We start from the raw sequence: 20,529 nt of genomic DNA on the forward strand, positions 1-20,529 counted from the left end.
GAACGCTACAAGAAGCGATCCGGAACACTGTGTTGCTTTGTGATTCTCTGAGGTGTGTTCTGGCCAGCATCAATGCCCTTAAGAACCCTTGAGCAAAATCTCATAGCACTCTTGTCTTTACCTGAATTGCTGGCGTTTAATGCCTATAATTCAAAGATGTCCCAGAAGAAAAATGGAGGTGCGATTACAATTTCCTTAATTAGAGTTGATTACAAGACAGCCTTTTCCCCAAATTTAGCCTGTTATAAGGGGCAAATATGTATCACCTGATGGAAGTAGATGTTCCATGCCACCTTGAAGGTACTGTGGGTTAAATGGGAAACAAAATGAAAAACGGCAGTTCAGAAGGCTAATATACCATGCAGTTAATCCTCTTGAGGCAACTAGCTTCTTGGTCTCATGACTCCATTATACAATGTAATTGGTTTTAATAACACAGAATACAAAGTAACAGAGGGGAATACTTGGCTCCGTACAAGAACTTGTATAGAAGCATTATTAAGATCTATAACGACCCACGTAAGGATCAGTAGAAAGATATTAGATAGCCTTATGCATCAGTGATAGAAGACAGCCTGTGTAATTACTGAGATAAAACTTGTAGAGAAAAACTTTTAAAGAGTGATAGCCTTCCGCAGATCGATTCTGCCATAAAATCTTATTTCAACTATCATATTTAAGCAACTGCTTTCACTACTAAGACAAAGTTTACTAAGTGGGGGGTTACACTCTGAACATAGTTCTTCTAAAGCAGGGTCTCCAAAGGGCACTTGTGTCAATTCAAACGGCCGTGTCTTGATCCAGCAGTTCTATAGTCCAAACTATTTCTACAGTCCAAACTTGCTTTCAAACAGGCTTTTCTCACCTGAAATTGCCTTGAAGTACTTTCTAAACATCTGCTCAAAACCAGCTTTAATTCTTAGGATATAACACTCAATTCCATTAAACGAACATACAGCCTACTTTTTCTTTTTCCTCTTAAAAGTAACATGTGACTGGGCACCATTGTTTTAATCAACAGTTAGAGGCTTTCTTCAAGGGAGGGAAGAAACTGCCAGTAACACCAAACCTGGAACACCCTGTCCCTAAACCTGTAACCTTGCCTGCCTTGTCAGCTGGTCAGTATTTACCAGATTCCGTATGCTCAACACCAGCACAAAGCTTTTTGTCACACATACAGACAATACTGGGAGCTAGCTGATTCAATTCATCAGTGAATTCAGATTTACAACAGAGATGCAAACTCAGAATCCGCTTCCTAAATGGTGACTGAGTGGGGAGGAGTGAAATGAACCATGGAGGCAATCCACTAAGGCTTACTGCTCTGTCTCTTTTTATATATATATGTATGTATGTGTATACAAAGTTTTATATAATGTGTCTACATGCATACATGCAGAGAGACAGCGCGCACGCATTGCCCTCTACTGGCCAGAGCCTGGTATGCAGAGGTCCTCCTTTTCCAGCACATTGCTCATATGTGAACTTCAATGAATGCTTGACAGGACCACACCAGTATGTGATACCATTTCCTGCTACTCACTGATATAATAAGAGGCATCCCCTTCAATTCAGTAAACTTCAAGGCTTTCTCCAAACCCACTTTTAAGGCTTGGCATTTTGCTGCTTCCTTTCCTCCTAAGTGGTGATACACGCAGCAGGACAATGGAAAATCATAAAAACCTTGCATCCAAGCAGCTTACAGGTTAGCCTGTTTCTATCTACTTACCCACAGGCAAAGCTTTTACCATATTATGTTACATTCATAAGCGCCCTTTTTTGCCCTCACAGTTTACCACTTTAATCAAATACCAGGCTGACGTGACAGAAGAGGAAGACAAGAAGGAAAAATGAGCTGAGGGGCACAGACAACTACTTTCAGACCAATTTGGTTCTAATTCCTTCCCTCTACTCTTAATAAGTATAGTCATTTTATGTTTCAACATGAATATGAACATCAAAAGACAGAAGAAATGAATAAAGGGTGAGAGGTGAGGTGTTTTGATTCTTAACATCTCCCTTCTTCCCAACACTAAACAGATTTTTTGTTTTGAATGTCCACTTGTATGTTTGAAAAAAAAAGTGTAAGGACTGAAAGTGCCCACATACGTTAGACAAAAATCAGAATATTCTTGAATTTTGGAAGCAGTTCAATAAGTTCAACAAGTCCAACTGTAAGCTCCTTAAAGGATCTTCGCGTTATCTGAATAGTCTGTAGATCATCTTCCTGACAGTGAGTGGCCATAATGTACTATTCGTAAGTACTAACAGACGGACATGAAAATAAAAGTAGACTGGGGTTCTTGGAAGTGGGGGGAGAAGGATTATTTCTTTGCTGTTTTTAATGTACTCACCTAAGGCCCAGTATGACACAGCTTCCAAAGGTGGGGAACTGCTGCAGATAGCATGGATATACATGAGGTGTATCATTAGCTCAGCCAAGCACCACCAAAAGAAAATACGAATTATGCCCACGATTAAGATGCCAACATTGGTCTTCAAACTGAAGGCTTCTTGTTTCCTCATCTAAATGAAGAAACCCAAAGAGGTTACATGACACATAACTGACTGTTTTACTCAAAGACTCATCTTAAGAACCCCTCCCTTTTTTCATTTACTATTCATTTCAGTTCAAAGGTTTCATTTACTATTTATTACTACTAAGGGGGCATTTGACCACCCCGTTTGAGAATTCTGGACACACACAGATGGAGTCTAGTTTCTTCTTTCTCAAACTCACTAAGAAGTAGAAATCAGCAAAGTAGAAATTTGAGAGGTAAGCAAAGCCAAGCAAGTTTCTAGTCAATACCTCAAGACTAGCTGCAGTATTTAAAAATATTCACTTCCATTCCCATGCAGCGAGATTCTCCCTTCCTCCAGATGACATTTCCATTCTCTCTGCATTGCAAAAACTACTTGTGCCGCCTGTGTGTACGGGAATGTAATGGCATCTGTTGGTGTGGTGCAATTTCCACACTAGGCACCCTAATGCAGGGGTATCCACACTAATCTTTCCTTACGCTATTCAGGTGCCAAAGGGTCTCTGGATTGCTTTGCTATTACATGCTGCCCAGTGCTTTAAACGTATGATCTTTGTATCTGCTTCCATTTTGCATTTATTCCAAATGGACAGTGTAAATGGCCTGATTCCACAGGCATCTCTCTGAATGTACAGTGACGCAAAAGATGTTGCTCTCTCGTCCCTACACTGTCACTTCAGAAGTTACATCCTAGTCACCAGCTGTTGCCAAACAAACATACTGCCAGGAGGCCTGAGGTCCATTACCCAGAATGTCATCACTTTCAGGATGGCCTGAGGAAGGGCTGCCTTGGTAACAGCCACTTTATTTCTGGAAGGCTGTCAAACTTCAGAGGAGTTTATTAAAAGCTGATTCTGACCATATGAACAAGTTTCTAAGCATCTAATCCAGACAAAAGTATCTACTCAGGAATAAGCATACATTTATTTGCAGTTTTAAGTACGGAACACACCATAATAAATACACGAAACACAGGACAACAAAATACGTCCTTTCTTTTTTCTGCATTTCTTCTAATGGCACTTAGCATTCTGAGGTCTGTTCACACAGACATACATGTATAACATAGAAAGAAAGGGGCATACAAGAGAAAACCAAAAGGTTTGGAAGAAGGTTAAAAGTACTTACTAGAAGTAGAAAGAACAACCTGCCCACCTAATATGGACAAAAGGATTACAAGAAAATGTGGAGCTTTCACAGAGGAAGCTTACCATGTATTGTGAATTATTTTTCCTTGCAAGTTTTGTGAAAATTCCCTCATGAACATCATGAGAATTACTCCAAGAACATACACAAAAAGACAGTATTCCCAGCTAATTCCTGTCATGTTGTTAAATTCTCAGAGAAAGCCCATCCCCTTCAGATTTGCTAGAACTAAAACACCTTGAATTGACAATGCTATTCAATTTCCAGAAGTATGTCATCAGTAACACATCTCATGCAGGAGAAAGCCCTGTCCTTCCTTGCATCATGGTACACAGACACTTTGGGAGCTCAAGGAAAAAAAAAAAAAAAAGCAACACCATCATCTACGGAGTATTAGAAGGACTACTTGGTCAAACTGTCCAAGCAGCCTACAGACCAGGCAGGTCCAATCCCAATGACCAACCATGAAAGTTTGCTGCATCAAACAAACATGTTGATCTTGAGGTTACACTAATCATTCTCAAGTCCTACAGAACAAATCTGTTGTAGAAACAGCCAAGTGCTATTAATCGTAACAGAATCCAGAAGAGATACTCATTTCTTAATTCCTGTACTTTATCAATACCTGTGGATAATGGAAAAAAAAAAGTTTAAAGATACTACATCTGTGAATGAGAATAAGATAGTCTAAGCAGCAATGCTACCAAATACAGAAAAAAAAACTGCTTGCTCAAAAATATCTCAAATATCTGCCACCTGTATTGGATTGACTACCTGAAAACAGCTCTTCATTCTGCTCCTGTAGCATCACCAAGGTCAGTGAGACCTATGTGACATGCTGATCAAATGCCAGTTAAGTGCAAGTTAAAAATTAGATAAGACAAAGTTTGCAGTTGACACGTTTCTCAGGATACCCCAGAAGATTCTTACCATGCTAACTATAGTAAACAAATTGGTATACTATTACTTTACCTTCTTTCCACAGTAAAAAGCAAATATGATGAAATAATAGAAAGATAGGATTGCCTCAAATTTTTCTTTTTTTTTCCTTCATCTGTCATTGCACGTATGCCAAGGTACATTCTTCAGTCTTTAACTGAACACCAACAATGCACATACATAAGGAACCCACCCCTCCACAAGTCAAAAACCTCCTCAAAATCCTAATCGTCTTAATAGCACAATATACCTACCATGCAGTTAGCTCAGTTCACTTGAAAACAAAGCAGCATACTAATCTTATAGATAAATTTGTACTAAGTAGATGACATTTTGGAGACTACCATTTAATCACAGGTATTCGCACAATGCACCTTCAAATCCATGACAAGAAATGCTATGTTCTGCTTCTACCCAGAAATTAAATAAGGCCATTGGTGAAATACTACGGCTCTCATTTCTGTCTAGCAGTGGATGCAAACTACCAACGTTATTATTAACCTTTTTTATTCATGCAACAGTTTCTCTGCTTCCACTTTCAATACCTCTGCTTTCCAGCACACTGCGCAGGAATCCTCTTCTCAGTCTCAACTTCAGTTAAGTGCTTCTGCAGTTCTCCATCTCCTTTTCTGATAGCAGCAATAAACACACTTTTTGTACTGTGTGCTTTGAACTAACTGCTACGAACTGCTATCTTCAAAACTCTTCTCTAACCTCAGCTGTCAAGGTGATGACGTGACTCTTACAAGAATACTTTTTCATGCATTTTGACATACACCAAGAAACAAATTGTTCAATATTTTTTCTTCTTTATGGCTTTAACAGAACAGGTCTGTGCATATTTAAATGACAATGTAATGCAAATACAGGCATCCCATTCTCCATGTTTGTTTTTTCCCCTCACTCTGTGTCAAACCAAGAATACAGACAGGCTTTGCACAGGTCTTTACTGAGCTGTATCAGATAAACTAACTTTCATTTCAAGACTCTACACGCAGTTTTTCCATCCAGCTAGCTCCAAGCTGCCCTCTACTCACAGTCTTGTATACAGGTTCTGAAACACTCCTTGAGAAAATTAATTTCTCTCTGTGTGCAGTACAGTAATATAGGTGTTATTTAACACAATTTAAAAGCTATAAAACAATAAACAGTAAAGAAAACTTTCTGGGCATCCATATAAGTCAGTCTAGCAGAAGAACAATCTTACTCATTTGAAGGTTTTTAAATCCCCATTTCTCCTAGGTGTTGTCTTTTCCTGAAAAGGGTATTAAAGATGCACAGATGATTGGCTTGTTCTCAGTGAAGCCTGGAAGATTGCTTATTACATGCTTCTGTCAGTCTCACAGATGCTTTTGCTTATCTGACTCATCTCCCTTAATGGCATCGCACTGGCAGTAAGCACTTGAAGAAACCAACTTTTCTTCAAAGTGGTGAAAGATCATTTGACTCTGCCCCTTTAATTCGTGTAACACTTCCTCCAGTCACAGCTCAGGGAGCATCTCGGCATCTCTGCTTCCTACTTGACAGCATCCAGTCTCCAGGTTCATTTAAGAACTCATGCTGAGATATTCAAACATACAGAGAGGATTTGGACACCTGCCTACTATTAAATGTAACGGAAAATAAGCATGCAAATGCATTAGTCAGCCTCAGAACTTTAGTGTCTATTTAGGGACCTACCTTTCCTCTCCTGTTTCATTTGTATGATTCACAAAAGCTTAAGGGCTTTTAGTAAAGGAATCAGACGTTTCCCGCTGCAGCAGAAGGCAAGTGGAGCCCATCCTTCCAGGCTGACTCAGCTACAAGGACACCTTTTCTGGAGCAACCAGCAACCAACACAAGACCTCACTTTTATCAGTGTTTCTTCACTGGCAGAAAACAGCAGCCTCAATGAACTGGGATTAATCTGACTTTTTTGAAGTGCTGACTACTGGGTATGTCTGATGTAGCAAAGAGGAGCTGCACAGGAGAATTTTTTATGGTATTAAAATTATACACCAACTGCCCATGATAACCAGGTTAAAACTAAGATTTGCCATGTTTTTAAAAAGGCAATTTTTTTTTTTTTAATAAAAAAAAAGTGTCATCAGAGGAGTTCCCCTACCATGCACACAACAAAAAAACAACAACGCAGGAACGATAATTTGCGTCAAGCTTGGGAAACAATACTGTGGTATAAATTTTATGATCAAAGTAGAAATCTGACCAAAATCATCCACCTAAATGACAGGAACTCACTTGTCACAAAAGCATGAAACCAAACATTTACTTAGGCTTCCTGTCAGCTTAGATAAGCTGCAACTTCAGATAAGAAAAAAAAGTCCCACAGACTTTTTCTACAACATCTTGTCCAGGATAATAGAGTTTAGCCTTGCTTTTTCCAGAACTATTAAATACAAATGAGTATCAGACCTGCCACTTGTGCCCACTATAACCTCAGTTTTCACTTTCATAAACCCAAGTCTCTATTTGTTACAGTTTCAACAGAAACTTTCAAAAAATAAACAGAAGGAATACACAGGCATCTATATACAAACCATAAAACTGCTGTTTCAGTTTAAACTATCCACTCATCCACTTTACCCAAACGTTAACTATAAACATCATTGATGGTTATTTCATTGCTTACTTAAGTGTGCAAGAAAACAAGAAAAGCAATAAAGTGTCAGACCAAAAAAAAAAATCCTAGAAGAATTAGAAGAAGAATTAGAATTACAAATTCTTCTAAATCCTTTAGAAGAATTTCAGCTTCTAAACTGGTAGAGAAGGGAGGGATGTCTTCAAGTTGGCATGCAGGACACTACCAAATTCCCAGTGATTCACTCCCAACTGTCCAGTCTTCATGTTCCCATAATATTATTTGATATTATCAAAATTATGAGGAATACTATTTTAGACATACTATCCTAATTACCTAAAGACTACACAGAAACTGAAATCATTTAAATAACAAGAATAGTATTATAGAATTAGTTACTGATACATTCTTATGGAAGCTACAATGCACATAAAAACACCTTTTCTATAGTTTGTTTGTTTGTTTTTTTTTAAGTAACTAGTTGAAAGAAAAATATTCATTTTCGAAGGAGAGAGTCTAATAGAAGAGATTACTGTCAGCTTTCAGTAACTATTCTGTTTCTTTCTACCTTCTCCCTAACACTGGAGTCCAATCAACCTCTCTCCACCCAATCACTAAATATAAAAGCTTATTTTGATATTTTTTCCATCAACCAACCAAATATATTATCAATGTTAATTATCAGCCTTATACAAATTCACTATTATTTCATGGATGGCATATAAACACAAAGACTTAAGATTTGTTTCCATCCACAGCCTTCCCTTCCACAAGCAGCTTACTTCAACACTTGCCAAGAAAGGGACAAATACATACCAATGTCCCTAATGAGACACCTTCTCTTTTGAAGTCTCATCAACATCCATTTTGTCAAAAACGTAACCAGAAAGTAAATATAAACTCAGAGTCATCTGCAACCTACTTTTTTATAGTGTATTTCAACAGGTATCTCAAGGTATGAAATATCTCTTCATATTATTGCAAGGGTGAAAGCATTGTCATCTACCTAAAATTTTGCTCATGATCATTATTAAAATGTCTCAAAATATGAAAAATGAAAATTAACCCATCACATCTAATCTAATTCTAATAAAGAACAGGTTCTGTGTCTAGACTTGGCAGCTGAAAAGAGATCACCACTTTCTTCAATATTTCTTAGTCAAGTTTGACTCAGACACAGATGCGCTGGAAGTCTGTAACTGCATTGTCTTAAAAATACTCTTACCTGCTTACTAAATTCATCGAAGTTCATAAGGGGTCCATTGTGGAACAAGGGATAATAAAACACGTATGCCAGCATCCACAGGAACGAATGTGATGATTTCTGGGCAGGCTCGTGCCAGCAGTATTCCAGGCTGAAACTCGTGTAGAAGAGGCAGCGGACAGACACCGTGAAGAGCAGCAGATAATACTCATTTTCAGTGTCGTACCACTTTCTCTGTGAGACAAAGAAAAGTCAGCTCATAAGGGTACAAAAATGGTTTTAAAATTGCAAGACAAATGTTATCAATCAAGACCCTGACATTTCAGGTCACCAGCAGCAGAAAGCAACTAAAGTTAACGGAGGCCAGAATGAATGTCTGAAGTGAACATCGCTAACATCTGAAGAGTGAGCACTGGCTGCTGAACAAGCTGCTGATGGCATAAAATTATAACAGCTTAATTCCAAACTGTAGTACATTTTGAAGAACTATGAAATTAGGAGAGCTTTTCTCACAGCAGTGCTATTTTTTCCCCCTCAGGTTTTGTCCAGTAATAGAGTATCCAAAATAGCTGGCAATCGTATTGATAACTGAAGAGCTACTAGGACTGAAGCCAAGGCTACAATTCAGATCTAAAGAGATTGAGACACTCACTAGGAAGCCCAAGGCTAGAAAGATTTTTCTGACCCTTTGTCATGTTTATGATATTCCCTGTTGCACATTTTCTACAAAAAAATAATAATATGTATATACATATATTTATATATGTATATTGGTACTCACCCATCACAACAAAACTCAAAACATTAGCAAATTTAATTTGTCTGATTATATTTGTTTGTAGTGGGCTTTAGAAGCCCATTCATCTCTCATGAGACAGAAATCTACCTATACCACACAGAAAACCTATACCTTCCTCCTCAAAATTAAAACAAACCTTGCAATGTATTCGTAGTTTTTTTCCTCTTAGTCCAAATAAATGCAAGGATGACATTTCTACACAACTAAGAAGCAGTTTTTCTAAAATCTGTGTTGCCAAACGCATTAGTGAAACAGGAAAACTGAGTTTGCACCAAACAGTTGTGAGCAAGCAACTTGTCTGGTCAATCAAAATGTCAGAGAAACAGTCTTTATTTCCATGCAGAAGCCTGCAGACACCAGTTAAGATCCTGTCAGTTTTGACTAAGCAGTTCCTGGATATGAACCCTCACAATCAGCACTTTAAATTGGTATGATTATACCTCTAACAGAGGAGAAATATGTTTACTAGAGGACTGGCACGGTATTTACCATACTCCATCCCCATGGGGTAATTCTTCCACATTAAGACACATAATTTCATCTCAGTGCACTGATTAGCATGACTGAGAGGAATGTCCACAACTACCCATAAATTACAATTAAGCGTGGTGAGGCCAAACCACATCTCAAGAAGCATCAGAAATCCAGATCTCAAATCCAAACCCCAATGATGGGGCAAAGCGGATTTTTCAGATTCAAATCCTAATGAGCAAACCAACAGGAAGACAGAAAAATATCCATGGGCTTTCCAAATGATTAATTGTGTGGATGTTATGTACAGCGCTACTCTCAATGGACAGAACAGAGGAGGATGTGTTGGTGTCTCAGTCTCAACGGCATCTGAGAAATTTAAAGAGGTCTGACACAAATGAAATTAAAGGGACACAAGTTCATCAATAGCAAAATGAAGCAGATCCCACTATACACAAGTAGTTAGCAATAGCACAAAGAAAAAATAGCCTGATACGATAAGAGCATGGATTTGAGTAACAGCATCAAAAAGCAAGCAGAAACATTTGGTTTTAAGTATTTGGAAGACTTCCACTATCAGCCATCAGCACTTGGAGTGGAAAAGGAAGGGAAACGCCATATTTGTGTCACAGCAGTCCTTCCTCTGGGATTTTACTCCAAACCACAAACCAAGTAAAAGAGAACAAGAAAAAATAGCCAGCAACAAAAATAATTCATAAGAGGGGAAAAGTAACAGCATGTGGGCCACTCAGCAATATTCTTCAAAGGAAGATGAAAGAGAGGACAATTTAAAATGCATGTCCAGTGTAGCATCTATATGGTCAAGCAAAATTTTGGCCTGCTGCTGTGACTGTAGAATTCCAAACTATTCCTTCTGTCAGGATGACAAACTTACATCAAAAACACATGGCTTTATAAAAGAGCTGGGATGTAATTGTGTATTGCTTGCACAATCTCTAGTATTCTTGTGAAGTCAGTCCTTCCAAAGTCACATATCAATTCCTTCAGAATAAGTACAAATAATTTAACATTTAGAAGATAAGGTATTTAATTCCTGCAAGGTATTCAGTATTTCATTTCATGCAAGTTACCAACAAGTTTGAATTGGCTTTTGAGTAATGCCTCAGCAGCAGACTTTGCTTTTAAGGAATGCAAGTGCTGGCTTCTGCTATCCAGCCTAACACTCAAAACGCAGCCTAACATTCAAAATAATGAACAGAACCTTTCCAAAAACTGCATCAGCAAACAGGGACGTTGCCAATTTCTGGGCAATAGACAGAGATGTTTACAGTAGGTACAAAGGCTACCCCAAATAAACAAGGAAGGCTCCTTCATCAACTTTCCTAGCAGTATACTTAAGCAACAACCACGTGGATACCACTCTGTAGCACTGATCGCCAGCTCTATAAACCAGGTGGGGAGGGAAATCCATATCACTTTCTACTAATACCTACAGGTTATTAATGAAAGAACACATTTGCCCCGGGTCTTACCCTCCAGTTTCCACTACATATTTAAATAATGAAGGATAATCTCATGTGCTGGGTCTGACCAAAAGAGAGAGAAAGAAGCCTGAGAAAAATACTTTGGCCACAATACTCAGAAAAAGACAGACCAATCAGCAGGTAAGATAGGAAGAGAGAAGTGTAAATCTGTCTCCCATTTCTTTCTCAGTTATCCTGTATTTAATATTTGATACAGGGACAGTCATTTATTTTCTGAACACAGGCTGGAAGTCACTGAGGGTGTGCAAACATGTCTCTGTGGCAGTGAAGGAAAACAAGATTTTGGAATCAGGCCACAGACACTGAACAAATGTCTTGTCACCTCTTCTTTTCAAAAGAAGAACCAGAAAAAAAAATCAGTTAAGGTCTTTGATATATTCACACATTTTAAGTTAACCAAATTCATAGGAATTAGAGCAAGGCTCATGTTTTTATTTCTAGTTGCCAACCTCACAGCAAGGTGGTAGTGTATGTTTGTGCTGTGAAAATTTAATCACGGGCACAGCTGCAACATCCCAATTCCTGTTTCTGAGAACCACTCTTAATTGAGGTGTGTACTACAGAGTTTACAATCTATATAACTGATGCTGTGCTTTTGCATATAATTGGCCACAATTCTATGCCTGATCATAGGCTAAAGTCAGCCAAGATACCAACATTACGTTATCACAATGACTGGATGCTTTTCTCAAGCAACGCCAGACCTCTCTGGCATCCTCTTGAAGGTACACTTCCTCTTGAACACTAGAGTCGAGTTTTACCGAAAACTTCCACCACACAGAGAGCTTTAGCTCTAATGGATTGCATTTACACTGAACATCAAACATTGTTTTACCGACTTACAAAGTTTTCCCAAATGTTCCTGGGGTCTGTTAGCTTCATCTTTAGCATTTGTTTGGCATTAGGCACCAATTCCTCCACTGCTCTTCCCAAACAGCAGTACACACATTATAAAGAAGCTATTTTAGCTTCTCTTTGCTATTCAGGTGGCAGTACAAGAGTGGCACTTCTGTGCAGGAGCAGCAGAATGAACAGCTCTGATCAGAGCTGCTGAGCCTGCTCCCATGCACGCTGAATTCAGAGTGGCAATTCCTAGTCACACGAGAGGCACTGCATGTGGCTCCACAGTCAGCAGAAAGACAGCAAATGGAAAGGAGGTAGGAGGGAGGAAAAATAAGGAAACAACTTTTCCTGTAGGGCAAAAGAGGTGTCAAAGGAAAACAGATGAAGTCAAGAATGGTGAATAAGAGTGGAGATCAATAAAAGTAATAGAAGTTACAGTAGACAGCATGCTCACGGATCTCTTGTTAAGGTTTAAACACTCCCTTACATGGTAAGAGACTGCCACGTTACCCTGCATAGTTCTTCCATTCATTTGGCATAATTCAGAGTAAGAATGCAGCCGGGTCTCAGGCACAGAAGAGGAGCTCTGCTGCGGAGCCATCTGACCAGATACAGCTCTAGAAGGCTGGGCTTTATCTAGAGAAGTCACTTGGAACCATTTTCTGCCCCTGATTGTCTCTTCAAAAGCAAACAGAACAGCCCAGGCTTTTATCCTTGCATGGGTGACAGACCTCTCTCAGAAAAACCCCACAGGCATTTCTCAAGCATCAGAACACCACCAATTTCACTCCTCTCGTTTGCTGTTTGAGAGTCCTGCAGGACCTGCAACATCAACATAGAACAAAGAGGAAGGAGGGAACAAAGGCAGTAACAAACGCAAGAGCTAGAGATGGCAGCTTCAAAGAAGTATATCCAAAGCTTTAGAAGAAGCATGTAAATAGGCTAGCATGTACAGTACACTGAATTTAACCTGATTGTGTCAGCTGTTATCTAAAAGACCAAAGAGCAGTAACTGTGACTTCAGTCACACACACCATTATGAATCAGGTTACGTATTATTGTTGTGAGCTACCTTTCACTTTATGCCTTGAAAAAACACCCAAATCCACACTAAAGTGAGTGCTCACCAAGCTTATGAACATATCCACATTTTTAATTGTAGAAGCTCTCACGTGACCCATATGCAGTTATATACTTCCTGAAGGTTTTCAAGCCAACCTCTGTTTAGACCGACTGAAGGGGCAGTAGTTGGTCTAAAAGATGGCTACTGTAACAACAAATAACACTGTAATTAATTTGATGCTTAATCCATGCTTCTGAAATTACCTTGGCTTCTTCCACAGCTGGTATGTGTAAAGTGGATAACAGGACAAGAGAGCACACCCATGTCAGGAGTGAGATCTGAAACTGAGCCACAGCAAACGAAATAGCTGCGTATAGCAAGATGACCGCAAGGCCCTTGATTCCTAATAGAAACCAGCAGGCAGCCATTCCATACACCATCAAGCACCATGGTTTATACTGTTCGGAAAAAAAAAAAAAGAAAAAGAACAATTAACAATTTTTAAACTTTATTTCTAAAGCAAAAAATACATGTACTGTTCTATACATAGTAGAGTGGCAGGCTTTCTGTTCACATAGCTAACTAGAACACACAGAAGTTCACTACTGTAAGTTAAATACATACATACCTTCTCCATGAAGAGTCTGCACATTTGTGATACCAGCAGATGACCAGCCAGAAGCCACACTATACGTTCCCTTCCCCATTCAACCCAGTAGCTCCACTCAAAATCCAGGGGATCCTGGGCACACAAGAGAATTGGTAAATATGCCTAACCGCAAAGCCATACTCTTAAAGGTCAACAAAATGTCTCAGTAACATACGAGGTCCGTTATCCAATACCACAGAACTTGATCACTGAAGAATCTTTTGTTTAAGCAATCCTGTCTGATTGTTTACAGTGGTGAGCTCCAACAACTCCGTTTTGACTTCAAATGCCCTAAAATCCACAGAAAGACGCGGAAGAGCAGAGGGGCACTGACAGCACAGAACAAGAAGTGCACTAAAGGGAGCTGATACCTGCCCCACCTGCACACGAAACTGACAGCAGCCGGAGCCTGCAGGGCCCCAGGTGCAGCATGAAAACACTGCCACTGACAAAATAAGAGGTTGCAGATGGCCCAGACCTCAAGTCAATTTCAAAGTACCTAAGCTCTTAAGCGTTCCTATGACAGGGAGCTACATATTCCACTTCTTTCTGCAGGACAGGCTCCAGATCACTGGATAAATTAATCCAAAATTTCCTTGTGCTGCTGCATGCTCGTGAGCAGATTATCAGGAAAGAGATAATTGAGCAAGAATGAGTGCCAGGCACCTTCAGTATTTGCCTGAACTCTTTCTTTTGCTGAAACCTATTGAAAACAACAAAACCAAGACATGCTCTCAACAGGAGGCAAGCACATGGCCCACACACTCCTCAGGGTTGCTTTTGAGATGGCCTAATTTAACAGAAAGGTAGGCAGTGCAAAGCAGCTGCAAACAAAAATAAGTAGGATGGTGCCAAGGAAACCCTGCCTGGTTACAAGTGTAGGCAAATCACACGCAACCGCATCGATTCACCATGTTATCCAACCTGGACAGCACAAAGGAATATGGAGTACTAACCACTATTTCTATTTCCAGAAGTTAAGAGAGGGCAATAGATAGACTTTAGGTGAGAAAAGGTGAAAGTGAAACCAAGTCCTGACCGCCATGCGTGCATACCTAGACTTTTCTGAGCGATAAGGAAACTAGCTTGGCAAACTTACAGTTTGGATGAAATGACACCTTGCTCTAAGAGGATTTTTACTCACTGTTTCAATAAAGCCTAACTGTGACCAGGTGAAGCCAGGTCAGCTTGAAACTCCTGAAACATGCAAATACCATTTTAAACTAGATAAAAGGGATCAGCTGGCAGCCCCCATTTCCCTGCTAAAAGTTAGGACTCACAAACACACACAGCTGCCTGCATGACTAGACCTAAATTCAGCATCTCATACACCTCCAATCTCCAGAATATTTTATGGCTTTCTAGAAAGCACCTGTAGAGGGGCCCATAACAATGGTGACAGTGGGCCTAAAAACCAAGATAATTCCACAGATACGTATGTTTAGCCTCATTTAAATCACCTTCAAAATAAATTGCACAGTGAATTTTCTTCAAAAAGAAGTGGGGTGCGTTATCTGGGATTTAGTTTGTCTTAAAACAAAAACATGTTTCTTTAAACATGAATGCTTCAAAATCTGTTCTCCTCTGTGGGGGACTACAGGTCAATCAAGGGTGCAACTATTGGTCACAGATGTTACACGTTACCCAAACAGCCAAATGACATGAAAAATGGAAAAAAGGCTGGAGGAAATGTAAACGATGATCAAAGCCGTGAAGGCCAAGTAGCAGCACAGAAGACTATTAAGTGGTATTACTAATGAGTAACACTCAGACCAGCAACCAGAAAAAAACTGCCATTATGGTGTTTAAATCTAGATATGCCTGGCAAATCTTTTTCCTTGTTAGAAATAAACAAAGGAAATTAACTATGACTGTGAAAATCTGCAAAGTTACTGTGAATTTCTGAGGCTAAATTTGTACCTCTGGTGAACAGAAGGCACTTTTGGAGCTGTTTTGTTAGCATTATTTCCATGTTATTGAAAGGTAGTTCAGGTTAGCCTAGGTCACAGAGGAAAAGGTGCTGGAAACAAGAAACTAACAGTGCTTATGTTATATCACTCCACCCCTCCAAGAAAAATAAACCTGCTTGATCCCACAAAAGAGCAGAACATCAGAAAAAGCAGATTAAGTACCACGGTATCTCTCATATTGGAGGCACTTATCTGCTTATTTGTACATTAAGAAAAATACACAGTGCCTGTGCTTTGAGTTTTTTTGTCTTGTTCTTCACAGAGCTTTGGACTCTGGAGTCTATGGGAGTCTGGCTATGGAGGGAGAAAAATGTGTCAATGAAACAGGAAAAACATTAAAACACTTAGCAGTAAAGTTTCCATACAAAGTACCAACACAGGAAAGAAAAGCCCAATAAGAAGCACAGTAAATTGTTCTAGGATCTCTGCTTCCAGCAAAACGCTGCTCAACACATCAACTTACTGCAAGGAGGACTTTAAGGAACTGCAAGGACAGAAGCTTGCAGCAAATCAACAAAATAAGAAGTGCTGGTAACGTTCATTATTCCTACCTTTTTAAGGCCCCAAAACAGAGTCCCTTGTTCCAGTCCAAAGTTTCTGTCAATTTCACCTTCATATTCTACAAAGAATAACAAATCTTCATTAATGACATAATCCTAAAAAAAAGCAAGGGTCAGCAACAGGGCACTCTGCTTCTAAATAGCAACAAATTTCCCTCATCTTCTTCACAGCTGTGGATGCTTAGAGCTGGGGAAAGGAAGATGTCTGCAAGGAAGGAACTCTGACGTGAAGCCAGCACCGTTTCCTCCTTCCCACTGGGCACAAAGAAGAGGCCCCTCTATAGCCAGATCCTGGACTTTGACCTCTGCTCGTCCTGAGCCTTTGGATAAGGAATACTGAACAGCCTTGACCACTAGACCCTGTGCGCATTCACCACAACAGGGGGAATTAACCCCAATATGCACTTAAAGAATCATTTTCTGGTTCCCCCTTCCTCATCCCCACCCATCAGGCATTTACACACTTGCCTAAGTTTCCCCCAGCGTATCCTCAGCTCTAAGCTGAACACTTACCATCTTGCATAAAAAACAATATTAATTTAAAACAATAATTAGTCTAAAATAATAAGCAGAATAGACACAATGGAAAGCTGAGCTTGAGTCATTTAACACACAAGACCTATAATAATCATAACTCCTTATCTTTTAGGACTGTTTGATATCTCCCTCTAGTGGAAAAGGAAGATGTGGGACGTGAAGGCAACTTACAAAAAGCGTGCAGTAAAGCTTTTCAGTGAACAAGCCTCAACCATCAGTTTCAATGAAGCATTTTGACTTCACGGGTGCAAAAACGCACGCATACCCCGGTGTGCATTTATCAAGTACTCACCCACTCCGGTGGGAGTGCATTTCTGGCTTTACTGCCACTAACTTGCACATTTGGAAGGCAGCAAGGTTAGTTAGCACAGCACACCTTGCTCATTAAAGCCTAGCAGGATGCAGCACACAGTTTGCTAACTAGGGGTTATTCTGCATTAAGTAACAGCCACTTTGTTACCATTAATGCATGAATGTGATGCACTGGGAGGCGCACAGCCCACAGGTGCCAGGTCTTTTCCTAAGAAAGCCTGAGTTTCAAAGGTGTCCATCACTTCTGTCCTGAGTGCCGAGGTACCATCACCGAGGGCACTCCCAGCGCTTTGGGCACAAACTTTTAACACGCTTAGAGCCGCAGCCCCGGCGGCACGGGCAGCTCGCTAGCGGTTGCTTTCAGGCTGCCAGCCAAAGCACCGATGCTTTGGGGCGCGGGGGAAGAAGCAGGGGAGACTTACTGTGCGAAACTCGGTGCACCTCATAGAAAGAATACAAGTGGGAGCCGACCATCAGGCACAGGTAGGCGGCCATCTCCCAGCCCGGCAGCACCCCCAGCCCCGCAGCCGCGAGGCTCGGGGCTTGCCTCACGGCTCCCCACGCGTGCCCGCGGCCATCTCGCATCGCCCCTGCCTCGGTCCCCGTCCCGGTGCCCCCGCTGCCGGGCTGCGGAGCGGACACCGCGGCCTGGCCCGGCCCCGCCACGCTTCCGGCTCCGGGGCTGCGGCTCCGCCCCGGGACCGGCCGCTGGAGGCTCCCGAAGCGGGGCCAGGGCTCCCCGCAGCGGGTTGCGAGAGCCCAGGGAGCCCCCAGAGGGGCTGGGGAGGACGAGGGGTGTCGGGGAGAAGGGGGGCTGTCGGTAAGATGAGGTGGGCTGAGGTGGTGCTTGGGAGGATGCTGCTCGTGTCTCGCCATCACGTAACTCAGTCACGGAAACGTCGCTGCCTTCCGCATGAAATATGCAGATGTGTGGTGGACATTGCCTCAGTCGCTGCCACAAGGCTGGTCTCTTGTCCCATGGCTCTCACCTATTTTTGCTCCCCTTTCTGGCTGAAGATGCCTGTAGGGATGCAAAGCACCCGTCTCCAGTTTCAGGTGGCATTTTATGTCCCTGTCCTACCTGCACCTCTCAGCAGGTGTCAGGGACTCTGCTGTTCCTGGGGAATCGTTTGTGTTGCTCACTTACAATCACAGAATCATTAAGGTCCGAAGAGACCTCCAGGATCATCTGGTCCAACCATCCCCTTACCACCAGTGTCACCCACTAAACCCTGTCCCACCTTTCCTTAAACACCCCCAGGGACGGTGACTCCACGACCTCCCTGGGCAACCTGTCCCAATACCTGACTGCTCCTTCTGAGGAGAAATGTCTCCTCATTTCCAACCTGAACCTCCCCTGGCACAACTTAAGGCCATTCCCTCTGGTCCTATCACTAGTCATCTGTGAGAAGAAGCCGATCCCCAGCTCCCCACAGCTTCGTTTCAGGTAGCTGTAGAGAGCAATGAGGTCTCCCCTGAGCCTCCTCTTCTTCAGACTAAACAACCCCCACTCCCCCCAAAATATAACAACGTTTGCATAACAGCACCGGAATACCACCACTGTTAAATTTATTCAGAATTCCTACAGTACTTTAGCAGTTCTGGCCACTAAGGGTCAGTAAAGCTTATATTTTCCTACAGTTTTGTGGTTTCTCTTTGACAGCATGAAGTCAGTGCAGAGAGAAGGCCCTCTAGATGGCTGCATAATACAAACTGTATGTGTGTAGAAGCGGTTTTGCCACTTTAAAATGGGAAGAGGTTACATCTTGTACATCAGGTTACATTGAAAATGACATCTTTTTAATTAGTAATATGGTGACATCCAGGGGGCCATGCATATTCTGTGACCGTGTAAGCTGCTCTGCTTTCATAAAGTTCACTGCCAAGCTAATTGAGCAAGAACACCAACAAACTCTGACAATGGTCCCATCTGGAAGATTTTCCTGTCTGGACTTCTAAATTAGATGAGATTTTTTTTTCTTTCCACATTTATTCAAGCGATTTTATATAGTAAAATGTGAGAAGAATCTCAATGAATGACTTTGCAAGACTAGCTGTAAACTAAGCTGTTGAACATAGCTGGCATGAGCTACATACCGACACAGCCCTTGCAGTTTTGGATGGCACGAATAAGAAGAGAATCCTGCTGTTGCGATAGTCAGTGACAGGCAGTTGATGAACTAGAAAGCCAAAACCTTAAAAAGTGATACCAGAAAGCCCCACTTACAATTTGATCAACAAGAATGTGACTTATTTTTTTTTTTTAAACAGAACAATGCTGGAAGTGCTTCCCTGGGACTTGAGGAAGACAAATGTGGGGTATCTTTTCTGCTTAAGGTTTTTTACCACTCCTACTCATTGCCAGAAGGGCTACAGGGTGCAGAGGTAACAACCTGCCAAAGAGATCCACGTCCCTCTTCATGATTGGGAGTCAGCAAGAAGGCTGACTGCTGTCACCTTGATGAGAGGTGTAGTGCCAACCCTCCTGCAGATCTGTCAAGGCCTCACTATAAGAGAGAGCCCATCTTTAGTACACGTCCTTGTCACCTTTTTTATTTCCGTTTCTTCTGAAGCTGATACATGCACTTGAGTTTGAAGTGTTGATTTTTAACTGTGAAGTTCAAATGCTCTTTGAGTCTCCCTTTCTTATGTGATGCCACTGTAGATGTGATCATCAGAAGCTAAAAAAAAAAATAAAATAAAAAAAGAATCCAGAATTAAGAAGAAGAGAGAGAGCAGATCTTTTAACAGGGCCCTTACTATTGAATTTCTGTGCAGGTTTTCCAGAGGTGAGCTCCTTGTAGAGCAGTTAATTACTAGGGCCTCTTCATGACCATGGTGAAGGGACCGGGTGGGGGAGTAAAAGACAATGAGGTGGGAAATTAGGCATTCTGCCCCTGGGAAAAAAAAAATATAAAAAATAAAAATAAACCAAAGCTCCTGTGTTGGGGAAAACCTTTTTTTTTTTTTTTTTTTTTTTTTTTTTCAACTTGTAATTTTTAAAATTAAATTAAGAAGTCAGAGTGAGTGTTTATGAATTCAGCAGTAGAGTCCTCATGCAGGCTAAATCACTGGGGTTCTTGTTTTTCTGAATATAAATTCCACCTGAGAACTACAAGCTGTGCCCTAGAACTTACCTTTGTGGGTTTATATATCACAGCGTTGAGCTGAGCCTCTTGTTTTCATTCATCCTCTGTAAATCATATGGTAATACCCCATGCACCCAACATCTTAATGATGGGACACAACCAGCATCTACTGAGAGTCTGCATATTAGAAGCTCAGCAGCATACAGGAGGATTAGCTACATACATTTTAAAGAAATAACAAGTGTGACAAGAAATCTCCATGTAGCAAAACAGCAGTATTAAAAATGGGGAAAGTCAGAAATATAAAAGGTGTGGTATTTACAA

At 40.9% G+C, this 20,529-nt stretch overlaps 1 protein-coding gene across 3 annotated transcripts in view; it reads right to left on the bottom strand.

Annotated features, from left to right (window-relative positions):
* HHAT (hedgehog acyltransferase) overlaps positions 1-20,529 on the bottom strand; it is a 206,083-nt gene that overhangs the window by 145,997 nt on the left and 39,557 nt on the right. Inside the window, exons 1-6 of one of the 3 annotated variants that reach the window (XM_068676171.1) lie at positions 17,539-17,783; positions 16,259-16,326; positions 13,717-13,830; positions 13,352-13,546; positions 8,429-8,641; positions 2,355-2,526 (exon numbers count right to left, since the gene is read on the bottom strand). In XM_068676171.1, coding sequence (XP_068532272.1) covers positions 2,355-2,526; positions 8,429-8,641; positions 13,352-13,546; positions 13,717-13,830; positions 16,259-16,326; positions 17,539-17,701 — 925 coding nt within the window. In that variant the 5' untranslated portion in view covers positions 17,702-17,783. Of the gene's footprint in view, positions 1-2,354; positions 2,527-8,428; positions 8,642-13,351; positions 13,547-13,716; positions 13,831-16,258; positions 16,327-17,538; positions 17,784-20,529 lie in introns of those variants that run through there. The other 2 variants (XM_068676170.1, XM_068676172.1) reach the window with 2 other exon arrangements.

This window comes from Anas acuta, chromosome 3 (genome assembly GCF_963932015.1).
Source record: "Anas acuta chromosome 3, bAnaAcu1.1, whole genome shotgun sequence".
NCBI lineage: Eukaryota > Metazoa > Chordata > Aves > Anseriformes > Anatidae > Anas > Anas acuta.